This window comes from Parasteatoda tepidariorum, chromosome 1, assembly GCF_982258835.1.
Source record: "Parasteatoda tepidariorum strain Cologne lab strain chromosome 1, Ptep-v5.0, whole genome shotgun sequence".
In the NCBI taxonomy this organism is placed as follows: Eukaryota; Metazoa; Arthropoda; class Arachnida; order Araneae; family Theridiidae; genus Parasteatoda; species Parasteatoda tepidariorum.
The window spans coordinates 114,322,834-114,348,436 of NC_141755.1; the positions used below are offsets into that span (position 1 = coordinate 114,322,834).

A 25,603-nucleotide genomic window follows, 5' to 3' on the forward strand; every position below is an offset into this window, starting at 1 on the left:
CTGCTCCGTGAGAGCTGGGAATTGAACCCAGGGCACCTGATTGGTAATTCTTTTTCCGTTTCACTAAAGTTATGCCTCCTTAACAATTTTATTTTATAACGGTTATTGAACAATTTTTGATTCACGACAGTCAATGTTCAACTACAAAGCCTTGTAATTTTGAATTTGATAGAAATTCGATAGTCCATCCAAAATTCTCGTTAACTCACCAACGAAATAAAATTTAATGGCTAAGACAAGTTATTATTGACCTGCAAACCACAAGTTTTAATTTATGAGTTAGGTAAATTGAAAATATCAAGCATAATATTTTTACTTCAGGGACCGTCCACCAATTGCATAAAATTTTTGCAAAAAATTTATTGTACTTTATTCCCTTTTTGTTTTACTTATTACTTTTCATTAATTATTATATTATTACTTTTAAAATTGTCACTTTTAAGCTGTTTTATGATATAACTATATAATATTTAGTGCCAAGGTATGAAAGAAGCATTAAGTGTGGAGCTTTTATGTTTTAAATGCTGCAAAAATCTTATGTTTAGTTATGTAAAAAAATCAGATTTGCCCTTCCAAAAAACTGTAATTCATATCTTAATGATTTTATTTAAAAGCAGTTGAAATAAAAAAGTAAATTTTCTCAGATATGTTAAATATTAAGAATGTAGGGTAAAAATGTTTAGCTTCAATACTCATTGTAATTAAATTTCAAAATTATTTTAATTTTTTTTTAACATTTTATTAAAGAAATTTAAATTCTGCACCAAGTAACAAAGAATAATAAACGTTTTTAGGAGCCATTCACTAATTTACTTTTGTAATATGAATTTTTTTTAGTTTGCTTAATTGTTTAGAGATCTATATAAATTCGCTATGATTAATAATATTAATCTTGTTAATATTTTGTGGAATATATTTTAATAAATAACTTTTATTTGAATCTGAAAATTTATATATTGTCGTGCTTTCAAAATATTTGTCTAATTAAATTTTGAAGGAAAACATTTTTTTACAATGTTTAAATCATAAAGGAGATAGTTTTAATTAAATTTAGAACTATCTTTCCCGTTATCCCTTTGAAATCTTTTCCTCAAAATTGAAAGTTTTTCAATGTTTTTATTTTATTTTTTAATTTTATTCATTACTCTCAAAATTAATGAATTAATTAAAAACACAGTAAAAAAAGAAATGTATTTTTAAAATGAGACTATATCTACTTATTACCTTGCAATTTTTACTTTACGCTTTTGTAACCGTATGTTCTTGGTCCCTACGCAGACTGATCCAAGTGGTCACCCACCCTCACACTGACCGCAGCCAGTGATGTTTCACTTCGGTGATCTGCTGGGGTGATCTCTTAACGATCAGTCCACAGATATTAATAATAATTAGAAAGCAATGGGGAGGAATGCCTATACTTGGAGTAGACAATAGTATACAATAAATGTAGAATTCAAGAAGTAGAAATAACCACTTAAAATTCGTGGCACTGTTATTAATCCATATGCAAAGAAATATCTAGAAAATTAAATAATTTTAAGATACACTATTAAGATTTGATTTTATTAATTTGAGATGTAGCTCTATTATGGACATTTATATAAGTCTCAGACATAATCTAGTTCAAAATGATAAGGAAGAGCAAGAATTATTTGATCATGAAGACCCAGAAAATGTGAGTAAATATCATGGGGCCGACCTTGCCCTCTCTTACATGCTCGTTCGACTTAGTTTTTCGACCCATTTTTTTCATATTATCAAACCCATTCATTAATATTATATTTTTCCGTGTAAAATTTCGTAATCATATCTGAGACCCCAAAACTATTAAAGTCCCCCGAAAGGTACTCTCATTTCCCCCCTCTTATTTTGTCTTTACTTTACTAATATCCCCCGGTCCCTGGTTTCAAATTTCGTGTTACTGCATTTTACCCATTCAAGGGAATTATCAAAAATCATAAAGGATCTCCAAAAATGCTTAGACGATTTGATGCTTTGGCTCGTTGATTGGAAAATCAAAATTAATGCCTCTAAACCTGTCGCTGTCATTTTTAAAAGGAAAAAAAAAGAAGAAGAATTAGCTCTTTTCCCTCTCCCTTGACCGTCTTTAACGAACTCAATCCCTGGGACAAAAATGCTAAATATTCAGGAATCACTCTTGATTCCAGTTTACATTTAACAGAGAGTTACAAAAACTCTCGACAAAGCAAAGGCTGCTCAAGGTGAAATTAGTTGCTATATAAATAGTAAAAGTAAACTCAAATCGAAACTATTATCCTATACCTCCATCATTAGACCCATCCTTACTTACGGAATCCCCATTCCTAGGCAAATCGTATGAGCATCCAGACACTCAAAAATAAAACTCTTAGAATTATTACTAAAGTCTCTTGGTTCATTAGGAATGAAGTTATTCACTTCGACCTCAACATTCCAACCGTTTTTTTTTTTCGTTTGCCAAAAAAATAACTAAAAAATTACCCCAAATGAATCTAGGCCCTCTTCAGCCAAAAGGTCAAAGGCGATTTTAAATTTAATAGATGATACAATCCCAATTAAAAGAAAGCGCACTTCTTAAATTTTTCTAAAATATTATCTTTCTTCTTTTTAAGAGCAAAGAAACAATTTTCTTAACTCTGGTTGCCTAGCAACGGCGCACGTAAACAAACTTCCTCCTCTACCCACCATCCAATTCTCTTCGCTTGCACACAGCACTCTGCTAAAAGGATAAAGATAGAAATTTTTTCGACCCCCCCCCCCGATTCCCTGACCAATTTTAAGTTCGAGCGTTTTTTTTTGGTTTTTTTTTTTTTTTTGCTTTGTGACTTATCTCTTCACTAGCTGTATTTGCTTAGGCATCTCGCTTTTAATGATCTTATCGAATGGGTGTTTTTAATTTTAAAACTTAAATTTTAATTTTTAGCATCGTTATTCTATTTTTAACTTTTTCTTGAATATAATAACTAAGTCATTAAAAATCTTTGACTTCTGGGAAATTGTTTCCTGTTTTAACTAATCCTATCAATTATTTAAATATTTTTATGTATTTAAAAATTAATTTAACTTAAATACAATTTTGTCCTAAGTACTTTAATTATTATGAAAATTTTAATTCAGCTTAAATAGAAGGTTCTGTATCCATACAAGATACTCCGTATTTTTTTGTTCAAGTTCAATTGTAGGGGAAATTTTACATTAAGCTAGGCTTCCATACGATACTCTAGTGTCCATGCTCCACAATTAAAATAGAGTTATTTATTCTTGTTTCTGCTCCTTTTTGAGATGTTCATTTAATAGTTCGCTGTGCGCTTTTATCTAACCCCGTATAAACTTTGAATTCCAAAGAAACTGAAAAGTCACGGAAAACAAGTAAGCTAAAAGCGTAGAAATATTTTCGTGCAATCTTTCGTAACTGATTTTAAACCAATAATTTATTTTTACCATTTTTGAAGTATCAAAATTTATTCAGTAACAAAGTAAACAAGGAATTTACTCTGGTAGAAATTATTAACACAGAAGATTATAAAACTGAAACAATTCATTAAGACAGTGCTCAACATTCAAGGACCTTCTTCTGTTCATTTATAATACTTAATTTTGTTAATCTGAAATGTACTAATGTTTATAAACATTATCATTTCTCAAAATTCCGATTGCTATTTTTTAATTGAAGTATTATCTTTAATTCTTTGTTTTGTAACTTATATATAAAGATATTAAGTTTGCAATGTTCTATCTCGACCATAAAACCTCTCTAGTTCGTTTTCCTTCTGAAGTCCATGTGAGAGCAACAGTTCTTTTGTCTCCAGTCATCATTTGTAAAATGATAGATACAAGTAGTATTAAAGTTCAATTAAAGACAACTGCAAGCTAAAAGATGTGCAGCAAATTTAAAATGCCAGTTTCTTTTAATTGATTGTAAAATCTCTAAAATTTCTTTTTTCTAGAATTTTATCTACATTGTTTGAGAGTTGGTGTAAAATTTACATTTTTGAAAAATCCTCGGATTGTTTTTTTTTTCTTCTTTTTTTCTCTTATGTTGGTAACTTCGCTTATTTATGTACTTAATTTAAAATATTATTTGTTTTCTTACCTAGAGGATGAAAATGTTGAACATCCTTGAAGTATTTTTGGATGCTGAAAATTACAAATATGAAAGAATTGATATTGGTATCACTGGTAGTCAAAAACAAGAAGCTATCAGCTGACCTGATGGTTAGTTATTATTTAAACCACCCTTCTATTTTTCGAATTTTCTGTCGTTGCATGTGGTTAAATGAAATCATTGCTTCTTAGTAATCATGTTTTTTGTGAAAAAAAATTCTGTTAACTGTCAATTTTTCAAAGATATAAAAGTCAATAAAAAAACTAAAATTATATTATTTTTCTTTATTTTCCTTTTGAAAAGGCAGCTAGTTTTTTAAAGTGGCCATTAAAAATTTCTCACATTTTCACTAGATAATAACGTAATTTTGTTAACTGAAATACATTAATAAATTAAAAATAAATGTTCATTAAGCGTTTTATTCTTTTCTAGTGAAAGTTCATAAAATTTTAATAAATACTTGTGAAAAATACAAACTAACAGTTATATACATCTTAAAATTTTTCTAACTTTAAATTTCCATAAGCTTTTAGTGTATAAATAATGGTTAGTGTACCTCTGCAATTGTATAAATAATTATTTTAAGTAAAATCACATTTATTTTATAGGAACCTGAAACAAAAGTTGAATCTGTTGCTTTGGTTACTCATCATTATGAGCAACAGGAAGATATGGCAAGAGCTTTGGAACAAAGGATCATAAACAAATCAACCTGTGCGCATACAAGATGATTCAACCAAGCAAGCTACTATGTCTGACTACAATTCTGTCTTCACTGTTTCATCTGGTAAGTAAAATCTTTCCCGATAATAAGTGTAATACTTTTAACTTATTGTATTGATCTATAAATAATTAAAGCATTTTAATTTTAGTTTAAAACATTTATGAATAAGAATTTTTCAAAGTACTTTTTTTTTTCAAGAAATAAAATATTTTTTCTTCATTAAGAAGGATATATATTGTCCTAAATTCTTATGAATCAAGAAATTGTGCAAAGTTATTTTAATTGACAATCACATTTTTTTTATTTATGTTTCTTAATGGTCCAAAAAAATCAGTCATCAGTTTTATTGCTAATTCAATGGGATCTATATTTCTTTAAAATTTTACAAAATTATATACATTTAAGATACAATTTAGTTTTTCTTACATTGAAAATAGTTAATTCATTATTAACTTTGAAGAAAAATTCAATTAACTGCTCATATAAATTATTGAAATCTCAATTTTTTAGTTTTCTTTATTTGAGAGTGGTTATGGTTTAATAGCCCTTAAATTCTGATTATAATTCCCATTATTTGTGACTTCAAAAGTAACACCTAAAGGTGGAGAGATTTGCCTGAAATATATTTTTTAAATGCAAAAGTTTATATAGGTATCAAGTAATTTTTTTAAAGAATTGATCATACAAATCTGTTTCGGAATATGAATAATACACAATTTTTTATTTAATCCATATTCAGTTGTGAGATGTTGATACCTTTCTGAATAATAAATGTCCAATGTGTTAAATTAGCTGTAAATTTTTTTTTAATTTCTACATCTCTAATGCTAATACATTAATAGAAAAATAGCTTAATCTAAGTATTTTTTTCAAAGGGGTGTAAATTATGTACTAGCATTAATGTTTTACTGTTTCTGTATACTAAGTTTAAACAAGATCATGAAGTTTGTACCCCAATGGAACAAAACTGCTCTTAGGGAGGGGGGGGGGCTTTTTTTCTTATTTAAAATTATATGTTTAAATTAATGAGTAACTCTAAGCAAGGCCTTTATGTTTTACTGTGTAAATAACATTAATAATTTTTTATGTTTAGTATTGTCATATAATAACTAAATGCTGAACTTAAGTGTGATTAGGACATAAAAAAGTGAAATTGCTTAGAACAAAAGCATTGAAATAAATGATAATTAATTGAAATTAATTTTATTTGAATAATATCTTTCACTCCAAATTGGTATAGAATAAAATATAAGTATAGAATAATGCTTAATAAAGCTTATCATCCTTAATTTTTTGTTTTATGACTAAATTTAAATGTGGAATTTATAGTTTTAGTTTTATCTTTTGTATTAAATTTACAAATTCATTGTAAATGAACAAAACCTGTTTAAAAACTTAGTTTCAATGAATTTTTATAAATTTTAATTTTGTTCTCTGTGATAATTAAGGATTTCTTCTATTTTATCCAGTTTATCCCATTGCATTCTGAATGTACAAAAATAGTGTCTTATCACTGTTAGGATGCAAGGCATGTCATTTATAAAAGTTTAACCCTATTCTAAATTTAAAAATTTCAGAAATGTTTCAAGCAAATTTAAAAGGAAATCATCAGGCAGGACTTTTAGCTTTCTACTTTACACTGTAGCATATAAATCAGTATACGAAAAAATACATCCTAGTACACTAACATGTTAATTTTATTCATTCAGTTTTTAAAATTACTTACTAATAATTATTTTTTCTACTATGAGACAACATAAATATTAATTGAAGGCAAGTAAACAACTATATTCACATTAGCATGACTCTGACTTTTTTATTTCATTAAAATGAAATACATTCAATGACTATACTCTTATGAATGGACACAGAGAAACAAAATTGCATTAATTTTTATTTAGTATAAAATAACATAATTTATAAGTATTTGAAATATTTGATATATATGAAGTTATTTAAAAAAATATTGAAATATTTGGGCAAGATTTATTATTTGAAATATTTAATTTACAGTAATATTAAATATTTCAGTTTCTTTTTTATACAGTAAAGCCTACTAAGTTTATGTTATGTTATGTTAAAAAATATTTTTTGATTGCTTAGAAAGTACTTAAAAGCTGCTTATTTTTTGTTGAGATATTTGGCTAAGCACTCTGTTTACTTATAGCTGTATAATATGTGTTCAAAAAATTTTTCGTATATTTAATGCATTAATTAAAACACATTTTACTATTGGCAATATTACTATTTCTGTGATTCTCATGTGCATTTGCTTTTTAAAACAGTTTCAATTTGAATATTGTGAAAAATTCTGTTTAACAAAGATTCAATTTTTACTGTTGATTTTTTTTTTTTAATTCTTTCTAAACTTTTTTTAATTTGAATCCGGTAGAAAAGCCTATTTGACAAGGATTCTATTTTAGCAGTCTAATTTTTTTTTGTTTCTAACTCTTTTTAATTTAAATGGTCTAGAAAAGCCTAATTTAAAAGGAATTGGTTACAATCGGTGTAAAAATAAGATATCCAGTGATGGGTATCATATCTTTTAAAATAAAAAAAAAAATATGTGTTGTTTTTTTTAAATTTGTCTATAAATACAAAAAACCCTCCTTTTTAACAGTTAAAAATTATTTAGTCTTAAAGAATTTCTAGTTTGAATATATTTTAAGCCAAAATTTCTTTTATTTTTAATATATTTTTAAGCATTCCCATTTAAACAACTAGTTCTTGTTTAATGGATGAAACTAATTACTAATTACTTAACTGTAGCAAATGCCAGCATGAAAGACTAGTGTCTAGAGCAGTGATTCTCAACCACTGTACCGCGGCACTTTTGTGTGCCGCCAAATTCTTAAAATGTGCCGCCAAATATTAGAAATGATACAATAAAAATTAAAATCCTTTTTTTTATTATGAGTAAAGTTTAAATTAAAGAAAAATTTATATATATATACATATATACTTTTTGTAATTTCTCCACACTTTAACCACGTGAACATCTTTGTCGGCGATTGTCTTGTCTCTGACAATAATAAAATAAGATGGAAGTGTTTAAATTATATATGACACACAATTTTAAAAAATGTTATAAGAGGTAATCACTAAAGTAAGCTATGCAATTAATAAACAAATTAACAAAGGATAACTTAGAAAAATTAAGCTAACAATTAATAATTAGCAAAAGAACTAGTTAAAAAGAAATCACAAAAAAATAACAGTTAATGCAAAAAAAACTAACAGTTAATTACTGTAGAAAGCAAGCTAACAATTAATAACTAGCAAAAAATAAATAACTGTTACTAACTAATAAAAAATTGGTTGAAAGAAATAATTAATCCCTTAATAAATTTGCTTTTGAAGTACAGATTATTTTATTTCACATTCAAAATTATTATCACAAACTATTTAACTCAGTATAAAATAGGTAATTAAACTACTTTAAATCTAATTTTTTTCATTGTGTGCCGTCAAATTTCGAAATCGTTAAAAGTGTGCCGCAACAAAAAAAAAGGTTGAGAATCACTGGTCTAGAGAAATTAAGATAGCATATATTGCAGTTAAATAGTAGAAATGGAATGAAGAACCATTAATCATAAGTTTTTTTTTAATCATAAAACATACTTCTTTATTTTTTAAATTTATCTAGATTAAATGCATGTAGATTTTTTTTAATAATATGTTATGTTATTAATTGTTTGTACTGGTTTAAAATTTAAGAAATAATTAGGATCCAGGATGTTGAAATAGAACTACAGAAATTTTTAGAATCTATAACCTTTATGTACAGTGAAATACTAGTTATACAAAGTTTTTATATTATAAAAAGGAATCTTCATTAAGAAAAAATTTTTTAGTTTTTTTCTAGTATTTTTTGATCTGTGATCTAGAAAAAAATGCTTCTTTCTAAGAGAAATTGGTAACATTAATAAATTATGAGGAAAAGCGGTTAAAGCCACTTTTTCTCTTCTTTTAATGTGAAGTTTTATTTAACAATATTTTCAATATCCCTTGTAGACTTAAGAAATTTATCCTTCTATAAGTGTAATATCTATAATATTTTCTGAAATACTGAATTAAAAAAAATACTATATATTTATCCTTATCTTGTAAATTAAAGTTTTTTCTGCTACTAATTATTTTAGAATTTAGTAACAAATTTTTGATTCTTAAAAGAAGATGTCTTTTGATTTTTGAAAGAAGTTTATCAACGTTAAATTACTTACATAAGTTATGGGTGATTAACAGAATAAAAAAAGTTTCTATTACAGATTTTTCAGTTTTAATTTTTTATTTTTACTAATAATGAAATAGATATGAGGAGATAAGTATATGGCATTTTCAACACCAGGTATACATATTTTCTCTCTCTATATATATAATGTTTATTATAATTGTGCTACTAGATTGTTAAAAAAAATCTTTACATTTCTAAGGTTAGTTTTTATGTTAATAAAGAGGTTTAAACTAGTGTGAATTTTTTTTTTTCGAATCCATTTTACTCATAAATTTTGAATGCATTTTATTATCTGTGCATAAATGTTTATTATTTTTCATTTAGGTTTTAATTCCAGTTTTTGCTCTGGGTCATGCTCAAGAGATGTGCATTCTTCTTGAAATTTACTGGGAGAAGATGAATCTTAAAATACCCATCTATTTTGCTGTTGATCTAACTGAAAAAGTAAATATATTGATGTACAAAAACCTACATTATTGATTTTAAAATGTGAATAAAAATTCTTCACTCTAATATTCTTTTTTCATTTAGGCTGCCACCTTTTCTAAGATGTTCATAGCTTGAACCAACCAAAAAATCAAGAAAATATTTGTGCACCGTAATATGTTTATGTTTAATTTCAGACATATCAAGTTAGTTGATTTAAACAAATAAAATATTTTATCTTTTCTTTCATTAAAAATATTTTAATTTTATCATTGTGAGTATCTAATTTTAGTATTTTTAAATTTTATCAAGTGTAGCACTTAAAGTATTTATTTTTTTACAATGATACATGGCATTTTTTGTTTTATTCAATATAAATATCTCAATATATTTGTTGATTTGCTTTATAATAACTCCTCTTATAATTTCACATAGTTCCAATTTTAAAATTTTATTAATGATTTAAAAAATTTTCTCCCTTCTTTATATTTCTCTGCTGGGCTGATTGTATTCCGAACGTACCTTCCCCCCTTTTTTTACACCATTCCTTCAGGTCTAGGAGCAGAGCATGTGATTTTTTCGCAGAATTCTGCGTATCTCAAGACCATTGATTCGCTGACTCCGCGAATAAAAACTTTTAATCTGACAAAATTTTCACTGCAACCTAAACTTTAAAGTGAGAATTAAGTTCTACAATTTAAATTTTGAAACCTTCACTAAATCACGTTCACAAGACGTTTTCATACATGTGACTGTTATGCAATTTTGATTTTTTTTTTTTTTTTTTTGTTAGTTGGTAATTTTTATTATTTGAAACTGTGCTGGAAATTAACCTAAAATTTAAAGTAAGTTCTGCAATTCAAATTTTGAAACCTTCACTAAATCGTGTTAAAGAGATGTTCTCATACATGTGATTGTTCGGCAATTTTAATTTTCTTGTTAGTCGGTCATATTTAATATTTGAAACTATACCGGAATCCGCTAATATTGCGATCCATATCCATGTGATTTTATTATCAAACATCGATTTTCGTATTTAAAAGTTTCTCATTGTGAATCGTATTCACGTGATTTAAGAATCGTACATTTCGATTAGTGTTCATGTGATTTAAAATCCAATATCGCAATTTGTATTGTCGCATTTTTGAAATCAATATCGCTATTTGCATTCGCGCGAATTTAAAATCCAATGTCGCTATTCACATTCACAGGATCTAAAAATAATGCATCCCCATTTCTATTTATGAGTTTCAAAAATCCAATATTGGGATTTGTATTTTTCCGTTATTAAATCCAATATCGTGATTAATATTCACACAAATTTAGAACCCAATATTGCAATTTTTATAAGAATTAAGTTTTTTTTAAATTAGTTACCATAAAAGTATGATATTCTTTAAAGGTAGATAATTTATTTATAAATCTTTATTTCAAAAACTTATATTAAATGTGAATTGTATATAAGTTTATAACTTGTTATCGAGTTTTTACGCATAAAATTTCAGGGTTTTTCACTTTGAGTCACAATCACCTGTGTCTCTAATGTAGAAGAAATAAGAGAATCTTTTACAGTTTTTTGAAATACAGTTTTATCCAAGGAGTATCTCAAGGGTTAAAACTTTTCTATGAAAACAACAAAAGCAGTTTTTAATTATTAATGGAATGGTAAATAGTTTCAGTAGCTTGGAAATTCTTTTTGCTGATTAATTTCTATTCACTGCAGATTTATTTCTAACGCGTCATTTCAATGAAATTGTAATATCTTTCTGTTCCAATAGTTCTAATCCCTTTCGCTTGTCTTCTTAAGAAAGCCGTTATAAAACTTTTAAATTGTCTTACATTTACTGGGTTTTGTAGATAATTCTATTCTTGCTTAAGAATTATTAGTTTTGTTTATTACTTGAAAAAAATGCTATTAAGTTTCTTTTTGATGTTAAACAAATCATGTTTTATTTCTCGATTAGGATGAGACTGGGCTTGCTTCCCCGTATTAAATTTTTAGTAATACTTACAGTAATACATGTTAATTTTTCATGTTTTTTCAACTTTAACATGTCAAATTAACTTCAATCTTGAACTAAGACCTTTATTATTACAGTTAAAGCTGTTTATCTCAAACCTCTATATCTCAAAATTTCTAAAATTCCTCACATTTACTATTTAAATTCAATGCATTTTCCTTGTTTCTTTCAAAATCTCTGTTTCTCGATTTCTAATAATTAACAACATAGCAAACAAAGAAGGTTAGACGTCAAAAATCTTTAAAAAGATTATTTTCAGTGTTAAAGGTATGTTAAAATTTTTTATGTAAATAGATATATGTGGTGTAATTTATGTACAGAAATGCCTATATATTTCTCCAAAAAATAATTAAGGCACTTATAATCAAATTTCTTAATTAAATTACATTTTTTAAAGTACCTGTATAACTCAAAAACCTCTTTATTTCAAATTTTCTGCTTTTCTCGAAAGATGCAATATAAACAGGTCCGTCTGTATAAACTTTCAGAAACGCAGTAAATGCCAAAGAGCTTTGTCAATATTTTCCTACTCAAGAGTGCTTTGAACAAATAGCTTTGTTTCATCTGTGACACTTGTAGATACTTTTATCATTGAAAATGAAATCAATTCTTGATTAAAAAATGATACACTAGAGTAAAATGATACATACAATGATAGTTACATTTATAATAAGGCAAGTTTTTAAGTGACTTGAAAAAAAGATGTGAGGTTTTAGGCAGGTTAAAATATCTACTGGTTGTCTCAAAATCTATTAGCTTGAATTAAGGAATTTAAAAAATCTTTTTAGATTACATTTTATATTTTTATAATTTTTATATTTAAAGTGATGGCGAATCTAGTTTGGCAGTGGTTCCCTACACTATTTCATTTGAATTCCTAAACTTAATTTCGAATAATTGTAACCATAACTAAGTTTTTAAGTGATTTTTCAACTCTCATTTCTTACCACTTAAGAAAATCGATCTTGCAAAGAGCATAAATTGGCAGAAATGCATTTTAATACGATGAACCTTTTCCTTGTGGCCTAGTGAGGGGCTACTTTATTTTAAGTTACTTTTTAGAAATCATGTATATGTTAAAAATGTTTGTTCAAATTAAAATTGATCATATTTTTTTTATAGTTAATTGTGCCAGGTTATTGTGTATCTGGAACGATTGGTCATAAAGTCATTAGCGGTGCCAAGTAAATTGAATTTGAAAATCGCCAGATTGTAAGTTAGTTATTAACTTAGTTATTAGTTTTAATAAATTTATGATCTGAAGTTCTGTTCATGACATGAATATTTTAAATAGGTAGAAGTTGAAATGTCTGTGCAGTATATGTTGTTCAGTGCACATGCTGATGCTAAAGGAATCATGCAACTAATTCAGCATTGTGAACCATCTAAAGTCTTACTGGTGCACTAAAAAGCTTAAAAAATGGAGTTTTTGACAAAGAAAATCACTCCAGAGTTTGGTATAAAATTGCATCTAAGTTGTAAAGTACAAAAATATAATTAGAAATTTTTTTGAAATTTATATAGAGGCATTTTCGAATAGTTTGGTGAACTGTTCTCCGCCATTCAGATGCTTTATTTAAAAGAATGTTTAAGAAGATTACGAAAAGTAGTTTCTTCATTGCTTTGATTGATAGCAATGCTATTTAACAGCATGTACTTTTATTTCAAGAGATAAATTTGTAGTTATCAGCTTTGCCAGATTTTGTTAATTTATCCCGATTCATTAAAAATTCTCCTGATTTTTGTTTATTTTATAAGTTTCCTAAAAATTAGCAATGTGTGCTAGGAAAAAAAACTCTTTGAAAAGTTTTTCTTTTTAAATTTTTTTATTTTATAACTTTTATTATTTCATTGAGAGTTAAATTGGAATTGAGGTCAAATTTATCTTTGACATTCTAATCTTGAGAATATAGCTAGTTAACAAATTTAATTAAATGTACCCACTACTTTTTATTGTGTCTAAATAAAAAAAAAAAAAAAGAACACAAACTGGTTTTTCCGTTTCATTCTTTTTTAAATATAAGTGCAGTTGCTGTATCTCAAAACCTGCTTCATTAATTTTCTCTATTGGTATTGGTGTGATATTTTAAATATTTGTTTGTCTTATTTTATTGAAATTTTGTGTAAATGCTCACTACATGTTTGTCTATAGTATAGAGTTAGCACTAAGTTATCAAACTATTATTTTTTATTTTACTCCTATACCTAAATTTGTATTTTTGATTATTTAGATTTATTTATGTCTAAAAAAATGTATTTTAGACCATTTTTATTTGTAGTTTCTATATATGTGGTAAATTATTTAAAAGTTATTGTTATGCTTAATGAAAAGCCTGTACCTCAAGTTCATTATAAAAGCATTAAAGCCCAAAAAAACAAATTACTAAAACAAATTTTTTATACTTAAGTTAATATTTTAAGAAGTTAATTTTTTGTCCATTCTTTTTTTTATAGTTAATGAAAACAATTTACTTAACAAAACTGTGATCATATTTTAGATTGAAAAAGGAAGTGATTGGATAAATGTAGGAGATCTTCAAAGTGTTTAAGAGATTAAAGTAATCTTCAACTCAATTACACATTTGAATTATATAGGCAGAACAAGAACTTGCAGTATGTTTTTGTTCTGCATGCATTGTTATTCGTTGAGTATAATTGAAATACATAAAAATCAAGAGCATGGATCTAGAAAAGTTTAAACTTCTAGGATTTCATTTTTATGAGCCATGCTGTTTGATTAAAAAAAGTGTTAAATTTTACTGAAATATTGGGCTGTAAGTCTTTAGGCAACCGTGTGCCCAGGATTTGTAAGCCCGTAATTATAAATAATATTCTAATTAAAATTAAATTTATCTCTTCGAGGTAATACTAGTACAAAAATTATGCAAAGTAAAGTTTATTTGGTAAAAATTTTGAATAGCTGAAAATATTTTTTGAAAACTGAAAATTTTCTTCTCTAGCTCTACATTTTATAATAATAAATAAAAGATTAAGAGGTTGTATTTTCTTCATATTGTGGGAAAAGAGTGGCACTTTTTGTTTCAGAATTTAAAGTGAAAATAAAATTTGACTTACTGTGCTTCATCTCAAAACCGAATTTTTAATTTTAAATACTTGATTAATTTTTAAATTTTTTATTTTTTCAGAAATTACTTAACTACATTAGATTGATGTTTACATCTGAACAGATTAGCTAATAAAATATTGCTATTTATTAACTTAGAATTTTGTTGCTTTCATAAAAACTTAGAGAAATTATGCAGATATTTTTCTCAACCTATATTTCCTCTATATGTTTAATGTTGGAATTTTATGACTTCTCCTATACTGATTTTATTGATGTTTTATTTTTATTAATATTTTAGGTGGAAACTGAGGAAAGCATATTAGTAGTTTTAAGAATAATCATAGAATTTCATAAGACCTTCAGGCCACCATGCAGCTTTGAAGTAAGAATGTGTTATTTATATGATTTTTCTTTTTCAAATGAATTTGCTTTTGTATTAATATATTTCACACTTGTTCTATTTTGAAAACTATTTTATTAATAATTAACTTTTGTAAATTTTTTGCATTACATGGAGTGGAATGTGTTTCTATAGGTTTTTAAACTCGCATTTTCATGGGGAAAAGAATATTGACTTGAGTGGATGTCATTTAATGTATCTTATAAAAGATTTTAGATTTTTCACTTCTTTGATTAATTACTTATTTTGCACTTAAAAGTTTAAAAAAATATTAATATAGACTTCCATTATAATGACAAATGCTTCTATGACTAATTCTTGATAAAATGAGGGAGTAAAAAAAGGAGAAAATAGAGGAAAGAGAGGAAGATAATAGTTCTGTGATTAATCAATTTATAAATAAAGTTATAAAGTCTATAATTTGCAATATAAATGTCAATGATCACAAGGAGTTAACTCATTTTAAATTCTCTGTACAGAGATTTCTTGCCAAATTGTTCCTAAAGTTTTGTTGTTTTAATTTTTCAAGGTTTTTTATAGATATTGCTTAAAAGAATTTAAAATTTTGCTTTTCATTAATGAAAAATTCTGAGGAATATTGATGAGTATTGTTTTTCCAATCCAAATTGCTATGATCCTGAAAAAAAAAATTTTTTTTAATAATAATTAGTCTTAGTCACAAATTAATTTTTTTAAATATAATAATATGCTATTTTTGCACTAAATTTAAATGAAAGTTATAATGAAAAAAATTAATATATTGTGGGTTCTTTTTAATTTTAGTGTGACTAACTCAAAATATTAGGGGATATGAAATATCAATGATTCCCCCACAACACAACAGGAAGATTTCATTAGTACTTTGAATTATTTATACTTTTTTTATTATTTTAAAGTCCAGTGTGAAAGAAATCTTTAAAATTTTCATGATTTATTAAGCAGAGAAAAATAAATTAAAAAAAGAATTATTAAAAAATATAGAAATTCTCTCCATTCAGTGTTTATAAGTTTCTCCATTCATTGGTAATTTGTTCTAAATAAATCTTTTTAATGTAATTAAAACCTCTTTTTTTTATTTCTATGGGGTTAAATACTTTTTTTATTCACTTATTTTATATTGTTTGTTTTGGTACTCTTCACCTACATGGCCTGTTAAACCACAATGTACCATATCTTAAAATAAAACTTAAGTGGTTGGGAAATCTAAAGGTTGCATGCAGTGGTGTGAAAATAATGATATATTTAAAGAATAGATACAGATGTTTCTGCTTTATGTAAAGAATATTTACAAAGATCTGCCTAATTACTTGCTTCTTATGTTTGAACCACGACCTACTCCAAAAGTAAAAAATTTATTAGCAGCTACGTTGGAACCGTTATTGAAAGAAACATTTACCATAACACTGATTCAAATTGAGAAAAGTTAAAAAAGGGGTCCAAATTCAACTACTCAGATGGTGAGTAAAAATAATTTTAGCGTCTGTGAATCTGTTATTATTAGTTATTAAATTAATTATTAGTTCATATAATATCAAAATTTCAAGTCTTGTGTTTAAAAGCCTTTTTAAATGCATGCTAATAAGATTATTGTATTTTCTGAGTAAGCAATAAAAATAGTTATTTGGCTAAACCATTATAAAATTTAGACTATTTGTTGTAGCCTTGGTAATATTTAAAAATTAGCTTATTCGCAAGTATAAAAGGGTTTCCATTCCTAAAAAAGCCTTAAATTTAAATATGGTTTTAGGAGCCCATTAAAAGGTCTGTTTTTCTTTCTAAACCTTCTTAAAGCTCATTCATATTTTAATTTTGAAGACTTCAATTGCATTTTATAATTGTTTGCATTATTATTCTTGATGCTATTGAATTTAAAAATGATATTCAAGTAAAATTAAAAAAGTTATGAAGTAACTTCATTTAAAAGTTTAACGTGAGAAGCATTTTTTCCATAATTTAATTCTAAAACGTGCTTGGAATCTTTTTTCTTGCTTAATTTATTCAAACTTCAGGTCAATTTTTAGTGGTATTTACTTTAACCATCTCTTGAAATAAAGATTCATGTATGCATGCTTTTAATCAATTTTTAGTTGTATTAACTTTAACATCTCTTGAAAAAAAAATCATGTATGCTTTCAATCTGTATGATCTGTATGCTTTCAATCTGTAAAATATGCATGCTTTCAATCTGTAAAATATGCATGCTTTCAATCTGTAAAATATGCATGCTTTCAATCTGTATAAGCCTTTAAAGTTAAGGAAAATTTTTACTATTATTAAAATAGAGGTGCACTACCTTTTGAAGTGAAGGGCCACATGCACAGCAAATTGACCTATGAAGGGTTGCATGCCCAAGAATTTAGACAGGCATGTTAACAGCAATTATAGGTAGCAATTGTTTTAAAAACATCATTACTCTTGGCACTAAATTCTTTTTATCAGGTAACCTTATAATATATTTGCGTAAAATTAAATACTTTTAAATGTTTAAATTAAGAACTGATTACCCAGGGAAAAAAACAATCAGAATCAATTTATGAGAAAAGAGCTGATAAATAGAAATAAATTTTTTAAAAAATGGGAAAATTCATATTTTTTTTATCACATTACATAATTCAAAAGTCCGTTTAAACATTAAAATTTTAACGTTCATAGAATTAAATTAAAAATAAATAAATAAATATCCTAGTTAATAAAACAAATGCAGGTTAAATTCTTTTGTTTATAGAGAGTTTGTAGGGTTAAAAATGATTAAAATTAAAACAAAACCCTTTCAGTGCAAAATAAGATTCAGCATTTAGTAGGGAACATACTCTAACTTTAAAACATTAATTTTAAATAAATTACAAGAGAAGAGGCTGGAAGAGAAAAGAAAAAGAAAACATTAATTTTGATCTTAAGAATCTATTTTTTAATTATTATTAATTAGTATAAATTTAATCTATGGATTTATCAACTTAATTACATGAACTTACAGAGCTACCTATGATTGTAATTATACTAACTTGTAATTATACTATTTTAGAATAATTAGATACAGTACAAACCTTTGAAATTAAACTTTTTAAAATTTTTATTTAAGAGTTTAAATTCTTTGTTAAATGTCCTATCCCACAGTTTTGAATTACATATACTTATTTAGCTTTTTTTGTTGCATTTTTAATACAAAGTTTTTAAGAGTAAACTTTTTTTAAATTAAGCTGAAGATATTTTAATTTTAATGATAACAATATTATAATAATATTTTAATTTTTATGAAAATTAAAATATTGTTTAGAAAGTCAGGCATTGTTAATCTTTCACAGTATAAATATTAAATTAAATAAATGTGAAAGATTTACATACAATTTCTTTTGACTACAGATTGCATAAAAATATACATTGTGTGGTTTTTTACATTTCTGATATTTTATAATTTTTTTTTTAAAACATGCAGTTGACTTAACTATCTTTAGTTAAATATTCAAGCTAAAAAAAAAGAAGTTAAATTTAGAATTTGGAAATTTACTTTTCAAGCTAAGTTTTTATTATGTTTCAGTTTGAAAGACTTACAAAAATTGAAAAATAACCTTCTTAAGTTATTGAAAAGACACTGTATTAGTGTAATATTTATTTAACTTACAGCATTACCTGTGTCCTTTTACTTTCGGTTAGTTCTCTGCCTTGGAGATTTTGGAACTTGCTCTTAGGTATTCTAGCTATATAATTCAAATACAGTTTTTTTTTTAATTTGCTTTAATTTTGAGATAAAGAGTAGAGTTATTACATTTTTTTTTATTAACAAACAATTTTGTATTGAATTAAAATATTTTAAAAATAAACTTTAATTTTTTATGCTAGTGTTTGCAATGGTACACAAACAGTTTTTTATTTTATCCTTTTCAAGAAAATTAAAATTTATATGAAACTTAGAAATTGAAAATTTGATTGATGCATTTTAAACAGAAGAATCAATCAGTAAGAATGTTCCTTAGGTTTCCAAAAATCGTGATTTGTATTTCATTATTTTTTTAAATTTTGATTGTTTTTCTTGTTTGTTTTTCCTGAATATTGTTAAAAAAATTATTAGATTAAGAAAAATGATGTCATGTGAAAAATATGTACTGGATCATTCAAAAACTCAACTTTCAAATTATTGTTTACTTTTCAGAAACCGAAGGGACTTTGAGCAAGCTCTAAAAGCTCCCTGTCCCTGAACTCACCCATCCTTTTATAAATGTCATACTTTGTTGCTTATAATACACAATGAAGGCATACCAATTTATTGTATCAATAACTGGTAGTTCTCTTAACCAAATTAATGGCATGGTTCTCCAGTTTTATGTGTGTTTAAAGAAAAATTTTATACTAAAAATTACAAAATTACTTTCTAGCAGTAAAAATTGTTACTTTGTGATTTTTCTTTTTTTTTTATATTGCTTATATATTTGATTTCTTTTACAATTTTATTTAATCCCTATAGCTACTATGTCCCTAAAGGCACTGACATAGCTACCTATAATTGTTGTCTTGATGTACCAGCTATATAAAATGAGTGTTCATAAAGATGTCGAAGAATTTGTGCCATTGATAATGACAACTAATACTTTACAACCCACAGCTCAACAGAGGTAACTTAATTTTAACATTACTCAAATATTTTTTTACCATAGAAAGTTTAATATTAGTGACTATATTTCAACATTGAAAAAGTCTATGAAGTGATAATTGTCTCTTTGTTTGCCAAATTACTCTTAGATGATAATATATCTATATAAGATAACTAAGAAATCTCTGGAAGTATTAAAAATGTTGCACTTTAGATTCTAGAAGTTGGAAGCAGTTTTCAGTTGATAATGATCATAGTCAGTATTTACATAACTTTTAATTTATCTAGCATTGATTCTCATATTTGCTATAATAGTATTTGTTTTATTCAAATTTTCTAGTATCTAAATGAAAACTAATTTAAATTTAGCAATGTGAAATATCACTAAAATATATAATTTTGATTAATTTCAGAACAGTCATGAAAAAATAATTTAGAATTTTATAGAAAAACTCATACATCCAATAAAGTTTCAATTAATTCGCAACATGACCTATATAAGATAACGATAAAGTATTCTCTTTGATAAAATGCATCTCAATGTGGATATATAATTTTCTAATTCTTATTCTGTTTGGATCAAATCATCTAAACTTAGAATATAATTTTTTTTAAATATCTTACAACCAGCTCATAATTTAGTTACAAAATAGTTAGCCTGAGAAATATTTGTCAATATCACAAAAAATTTGATATTTTGTAATCTTTTTCAAAAATAAAAGCTTGTTAATCTTTTTTTTAATTAAAACAAATGTTGTATCCAAATGAAATCAGATTTATTTTATTGGTCTCAGTTTTTATTCTTATCCTTGATTGAAGCTGGAATGTCTTTTCTTTTTCTATAATTGAAATCTGTATACCAAGGCTATAATTAACACCACTCTTGCATCACCTTTTAATATACTGATCACTTCTCAAACTAGGCCATCAAATTGGTACATTACAAATAGTCAACTTGCATGACTTTTGCTGTAAAATATATTTTATTGATTTTGATCTTGATTGTTGTTTTATCCTTGACTCCCTTGTCATTTTAATTTTATTTTTATAATGTTTACAGTCTAAATATAGCAGAAAATACAGAGAGAAACTTTTTAAATTAACTACTTGCATGTAGGATATGCCTTAAATGTCTTTCTTTTTAACTTATTTTATATTTCATACCAAATGATCTAGTCAGAGTGGTTTTATACAATAAAACTCTTCAGTATTGTTTTTTACTTATTCAATTGTATTCTGTGAAAGAATTTTATGTTCAATGACTCTGTGGGACAAAGTTTAAAATTAAATTTTATAAATTTAATTTGTTCTTTGGGAAATATGCTGATAAAATGCAGAATGTTTACAGAAATTTTATTTTTGTTTTGTTTTATTTTAGGAACAATCCATCTCTCAACGAAGAAGTTTATGTTGACTTTATGCCTGCACAGGTAAAAACATTATCTTTTCTGGCTTACCTAGTTAGAATATATCAAGTGAGTGGGTTAATGACTAATATATTAAGAATCATTCTTTATTTTTTTTAATAAATATTTTTTATCCTGTATTTTTAAGGAAATCCCTTTGCTGCTTAGAAGTACTCTAATGTGGTATAACAATGTTGAGCGCACTACTAACAAATTTTAAATACAGAAAAATGTGACAAAATTTTGTAAGGCTTTTGTTTAAAACAATGAAAAACGTTGCTTTTTCTTGTTTGAATGATTAGAATTTTCTATATTCTCAAGTTTTGTATACATGTAAATAATCAATTTTTATCTGTTCTCTATGAACAAAGTTATTGGTGTTGATTGCATTTTGTGTTGAAATTGAAGGGCAAAAGTTTAAAAAAATTAGGAAAAGGGGAGTCTAAAGGAATCCAAAAGAAAACTGTTTATGTACTAAGAAAATTGTAAAATGCCTATCATTCAATGTCATGGATCCTCAATCATTCAATAAGGTAAATCTAACTTCAATGGATTTCAGAAGAACTCTTAATTTCTTAAAATGAACTTTACAAAATAGAAAAGGATATTTAATGTTTTAGAAACTGTTATATGCTTTCAAACTATAGTGAATCTTTAATTTGAAATTTCACTTATCAAATATAATATTTTAAAACCCTCCTAAGTTAAAAAATGTAGCTCATGTTAATGTCAAATGTAGGTTTTGTTTTAATAAAACAGATATGTAGTAATCAATTTAGTTTTTAATCAACTTAATTTAGTTTAAAATTGAACTGCGAAATGATTTTTTCCTACATTTTGGTTTTTAAAATTTGTTGCTTTTAAAATTCGAGTGTTCTCAAAACGGATGTGATTTTAAGAAGCAGCATGCACTGTATTTATGTTTATGTGAGTAATATTATCCTAAATTAGTTGCAAATTTCCTTTATTCTGAGACATGTTTTTTTTTCTCTTTATTTTTAAAAAAATGACTAATTTTTTTAAAAAAATGTTTTCTTTAGATACCATTTGAAAAATATTTCTGTTTTAAATGCTCTCTGTGTGTACGAGTTCTCCTTATTTTTGAGAAATTCTTTAATTTTTGTCCCATTTTCATAATTGTGCATATCTCACTAATTATATCTAAAAATTAATTACTCTAAGAAAAGGCTTATAAACTTAGAATTTTGTTGCTTTCATTAAAACTTAGAGAAACTATGCAAATATTTTTCTCAACATATATTTCTCTATATGTTTAATGTTGGAATTTTATAACTTCTCCTATACTGATTTTATTGATGTTTTATTTTTATTCAAATATTCATATTTTTGGTGGAAAATGAGGAAAACATATTAGTAGTTTTAAGAATAATCATAGAATTTCATAAGACCTTCAGGCCACCATGCAGCTTTGAAGTAAGAATGTGTTATTTATATGATTTATCAGATTCATTGAAAACTATTTTATTAATCAACTTTTGTAAATTTTTGCATTACATTGAGTAGAATATGTTTCTATAGGTTTATTAACTTACATTTGCATGGGAAAAAGAATATTGACTTAAGCCGATGTCATTGAATAGCATACATAATACTGCTAGTTATTTATCATTTTACATTACTCTGGCTATTATTTTTTTTTATTAATGTATCTTATAAAAGATTTTTTTTTAGATTTTTCACTTGTTTGATTAATTATTTATTTTGTATTTAAAAGTTTAAAAAGGTATTATTATAGGCTTCCATTACAATGACAAATGCTTACATGAATTATTCTTGATAAAATGAGGGAATAAGAGAAGTAAAGAATAAAGGAAAGAGATGAAGATAATAGTTCTGCGATTAATCAATTTATAAAAAAAGTTTATAAGCCTATAATTTGCGATATAAATCTCAATGATCACAAGGAGTTAACTAATTTTAAATTCTCAGTTCAGAAATTTTAATAAATGACTAACTCTCTGTGTGTACAATTTCTCCTTATTTTTGAGAAATTCTTTAATTTTTGTGCCATTTTTCAAAATTGTGCATATCTTACTAATTATATCTGAAAATTAATGACTCTAAGAAAAGGAAATTAGTAGAAGTGTTTGTAATAGCAGGATTTTTTTAAAAAAGAATAGCAAAATTATATTTTAAAACAGCCTTTCTCAGCCTAATATAATTCATAATTTAAATACTATTTTTTTAAAAATAAACTATGTTATTATATATCTTTCATTTGCTAAGATGGAGTAAAATACTTTTCATAACTATGAACAAACAACTAAAAAAAGATTTTACTCAATGGTATAATTGCTAATAATGTTTAAATTAAAAAATATAAATGTATAAAAAATGTTTCATTTGAAAAAATATCCTTGTATAGTTCTTACGATATTACGTATGTTCAATAATGTAAAAGTCTTACAAATTTTTCAACATTGATAACTATTTCTTCATATATTTATACAATGTGAATTTAGTTTTCCTCCAAAAAAGTCTTACATGTCTAATTAGAACAGTAAAAAAAATTCATTTTCTAAGTGAGTCAAGTTAATAAACCTTAAATATCTTATAAAGAATACTAGATTAAATATGTATATTTTGTAATTAATAAAAAATTTAAAACTTTTTTGTTTCTTCTTTTTGCTTTTAAATTATTTTGGTTTGTGGAAGTTGGAATTCAAATATTTAATTATTAGTAGTTATAGATCAACTATATTTACCAAAAAAAGGGGGGTGAATGCATTATTAACATTAATTTATTCTAGCTTTAATATTTAATTGGTTTTTAAACGTTTTCAAGAATGTTATTAGCCCTCCAAAGGTTGAGCCTCTCGGATAAATATACCGAAATTTACTTGCTACCCACTTTTCTATTGAATAACAGGAAGAAAACTGATTTTATGATGATTTTATTATTTGCAGCTTACAATTCAAAAATAGACTAATGCTCAAAGGTGCTTTGAAAATCACTAGTGTTTAGAAACAAAGATTTTTCAACACTAGCAACAAGATTTTGTATTTTGCTTGAAAATTAGGGGTCTTCATGAACTGCTAGTTGCTATTTAGAGCATCTCATTTCTCTGGAGCTGAGCTTACCAAACTCACAGATTTCTCCAATTCTTAAGTTTCACTTTAAACATAATTTCAACCCAATTTACTATTGTTTTAAAGAAAATCATTCTCTAAAAGAGTTTACGGTGTTTATCATTCTGTTTTACTGTTGAAAATATACAGTTGTTACAGTTACTTCTTAGAATTTTTGAAAAAGATTGCTAGCCTTAATTTAACGAATTCCCATTTGTTATCTGGAATTTTTTTTTAAATGTTTGGTTTATTGTTATAAAAATTTATATAAAACTTCAGTTTATTTTGAGAAAAACTTGAATTCAAACTAAAAATATTTTTTGAAAGGCAAAGAAAAAGAAAAAAAAAAAGAAATGTATGCTCTTTCCAAAAATCTAAACTCATTTTCTCTAGTTATTTTATCAAGCACTTTTTAAATCATATATCAATTAACAGGTTTGTTTCTGCCATGTCAAGTACAGTATCTATATTTTAAATGGGGGGGGGGAATTACAAAATTGTTTTCAAAAATTTATTTTAACCCTATTTTCAAGTAAAGTTAAGTTTTCTATTTTCAGAATTTGTGCCATCCCTAGAAGAGCTTTTTGATGAAAATATATTAATTGGAACTGGATGGACATATTATGAGTCATTAAGGTGATAGTTTTGATTCTTGTGGCATTAAATTGCATTCTTTACACCATTCCATTCTCTAACTATTCGGAAAAGTAAAATAAGAAAATTATATTGAAATTGAAAGATTCTCTAATCTTAAAACCAATTTTTATGATTTTAATTGTATATTATATTAATACAATATGTTCACCTTTTCTTCCTTTATGTAAGCTTAAGAAATTTTTAGGATTATTTTTTAACATTTCTGTTTCACAAAAATTGCATTATTGAAAAAATAATACCTTATGTCAATTTTAGATTTTTTACTAACAAGTAAATATCTTCTTTTTTTGTTGTTGACATCTCTGAAAGCAGGGGGCTGTGTGTTTGATTCTGGTGTCCATCCAAAAATCTAGTAAGTATAGATAGCAACTTATATATTATGACTGAAAGTCCTTCTAATTTTGTAAAAATTTGGAAAAAAAAGGCACCAGCTCAATCATTGATTATCCTTCACTCTACAAAATTCTGTAAAACTTTTACCAAGGCTGTTACAAAACATTAAAAAGGTCCAAGTTTTTTGACTTTTTTTAGGTTTGTGGTTAAAATGGTAATAATGTGGTAATAATGATAATTTCAAATTTGACCAGAAGGCCTTTTAGGCAAACGTGTCACATCAATAAATTCAAATAATACATGGTTCGTAGCATTTTTAAAAAGTACTTAAAGGTACTTATTTTCGTTTTTAAAAGCCCTTAAAGGCGCTTTTTCATGAGGTGTTTTTAAAAAGTACTTAATTTTCCCTTTTCAAAAATGAGAATTTTTTCTTTACCATGTAGATTTTCTATGCAAAAAAAGTAGTTTTCACATTGTATTGTTCTAGCGTTTTTAACAATTCATTCGACCACAATCTATTTTGGCTTACATTCAATCCGTAGCGTTTAAAAGCGC

General features: G+C 25.6%; 1 protein-coding gene across 3 annotated transcripts; it reads left to right on the plus strand.

Moving 5' to 3' along the window:
- The first annotated feature begins 3,093 nt into the window (after positions 1-3,093).
- Positions 3,094-24,908, plus strand: LOC147816749 (integrator complex subunit 11-like). Of its 3 annotated transcripts, XM_087150691.1 has the most exons (8): positions 3,095-4,215; positions 4,714-4,892; positions 9,388-9,507; positions 12,633-12,722; positions 14,876-14,959; positions 19,437-19,584; positions 20,941-20,992; positions 24,616-24,908. In XM_087150691.1, the coding sequence occupies exons 2-4, from the start codon at positions 4,833-4,835 to the stop codon at positions 12,696-12,698; spliced, it is 246 nt and encodes an 81-aa protein (XP_087006817.1). In that variant the 5' UTR covers positions 3,095-4,215; positions 4,714-4,832; the 3' UTR covers positions 12,699-12,722; positions 14,876-14,959; positions 19,437-19,584; positions 20,941-20,992; positions 24,616-24,908. The 3 variants fall into 3 exon arrangements, with proteins under 3 accessions (XP_087006825.1, XP_087006817.1, XP_087006823.1); XM_087150699.1 differs by lacking the exons at positions 14,876-14,959; positions 19,437-19,584; positions 20,941-20,992; positions 24,616-24,908 and adding exons at positions 12,805-12,967; positions 14,009-14,086 and having other exon boundaries at positions 3,094-4,215; XM_087150697.1 differs by lacking the exons at positions 20,941-20,992; positions 24,616-24,908 and having other exon boundaries at positions 19,437-19,585.
- Positions 24,909-25,603: the final 695 nt, after the last annotated feature.

Excerpts from the sequence above, each read along its gene's own strand:
- LOC147816749 (XM_087150699.1), top strand. The coding sequence starts at position 4,833 with ATGATTCAACCAAGCAAGCTACTATGTCTGACTACAATTCTGTCTTCA. Across the intron at positions 4,893-9,387 it reads TGTCTTCACTGTTTCATCTG|GTTTTAATTCCAGTTTTTGC; the intron begins GTAAGTAAAATC and ends TTTTTCATTTAG. Across the intron at positions 9,508-12,632 it reads CTGTTGATCTAACTGAAAAA|TTAATTGTGCCAGGTTATTG; the intron begins GTAAATATATTG and ends TTTTTTTTATAG.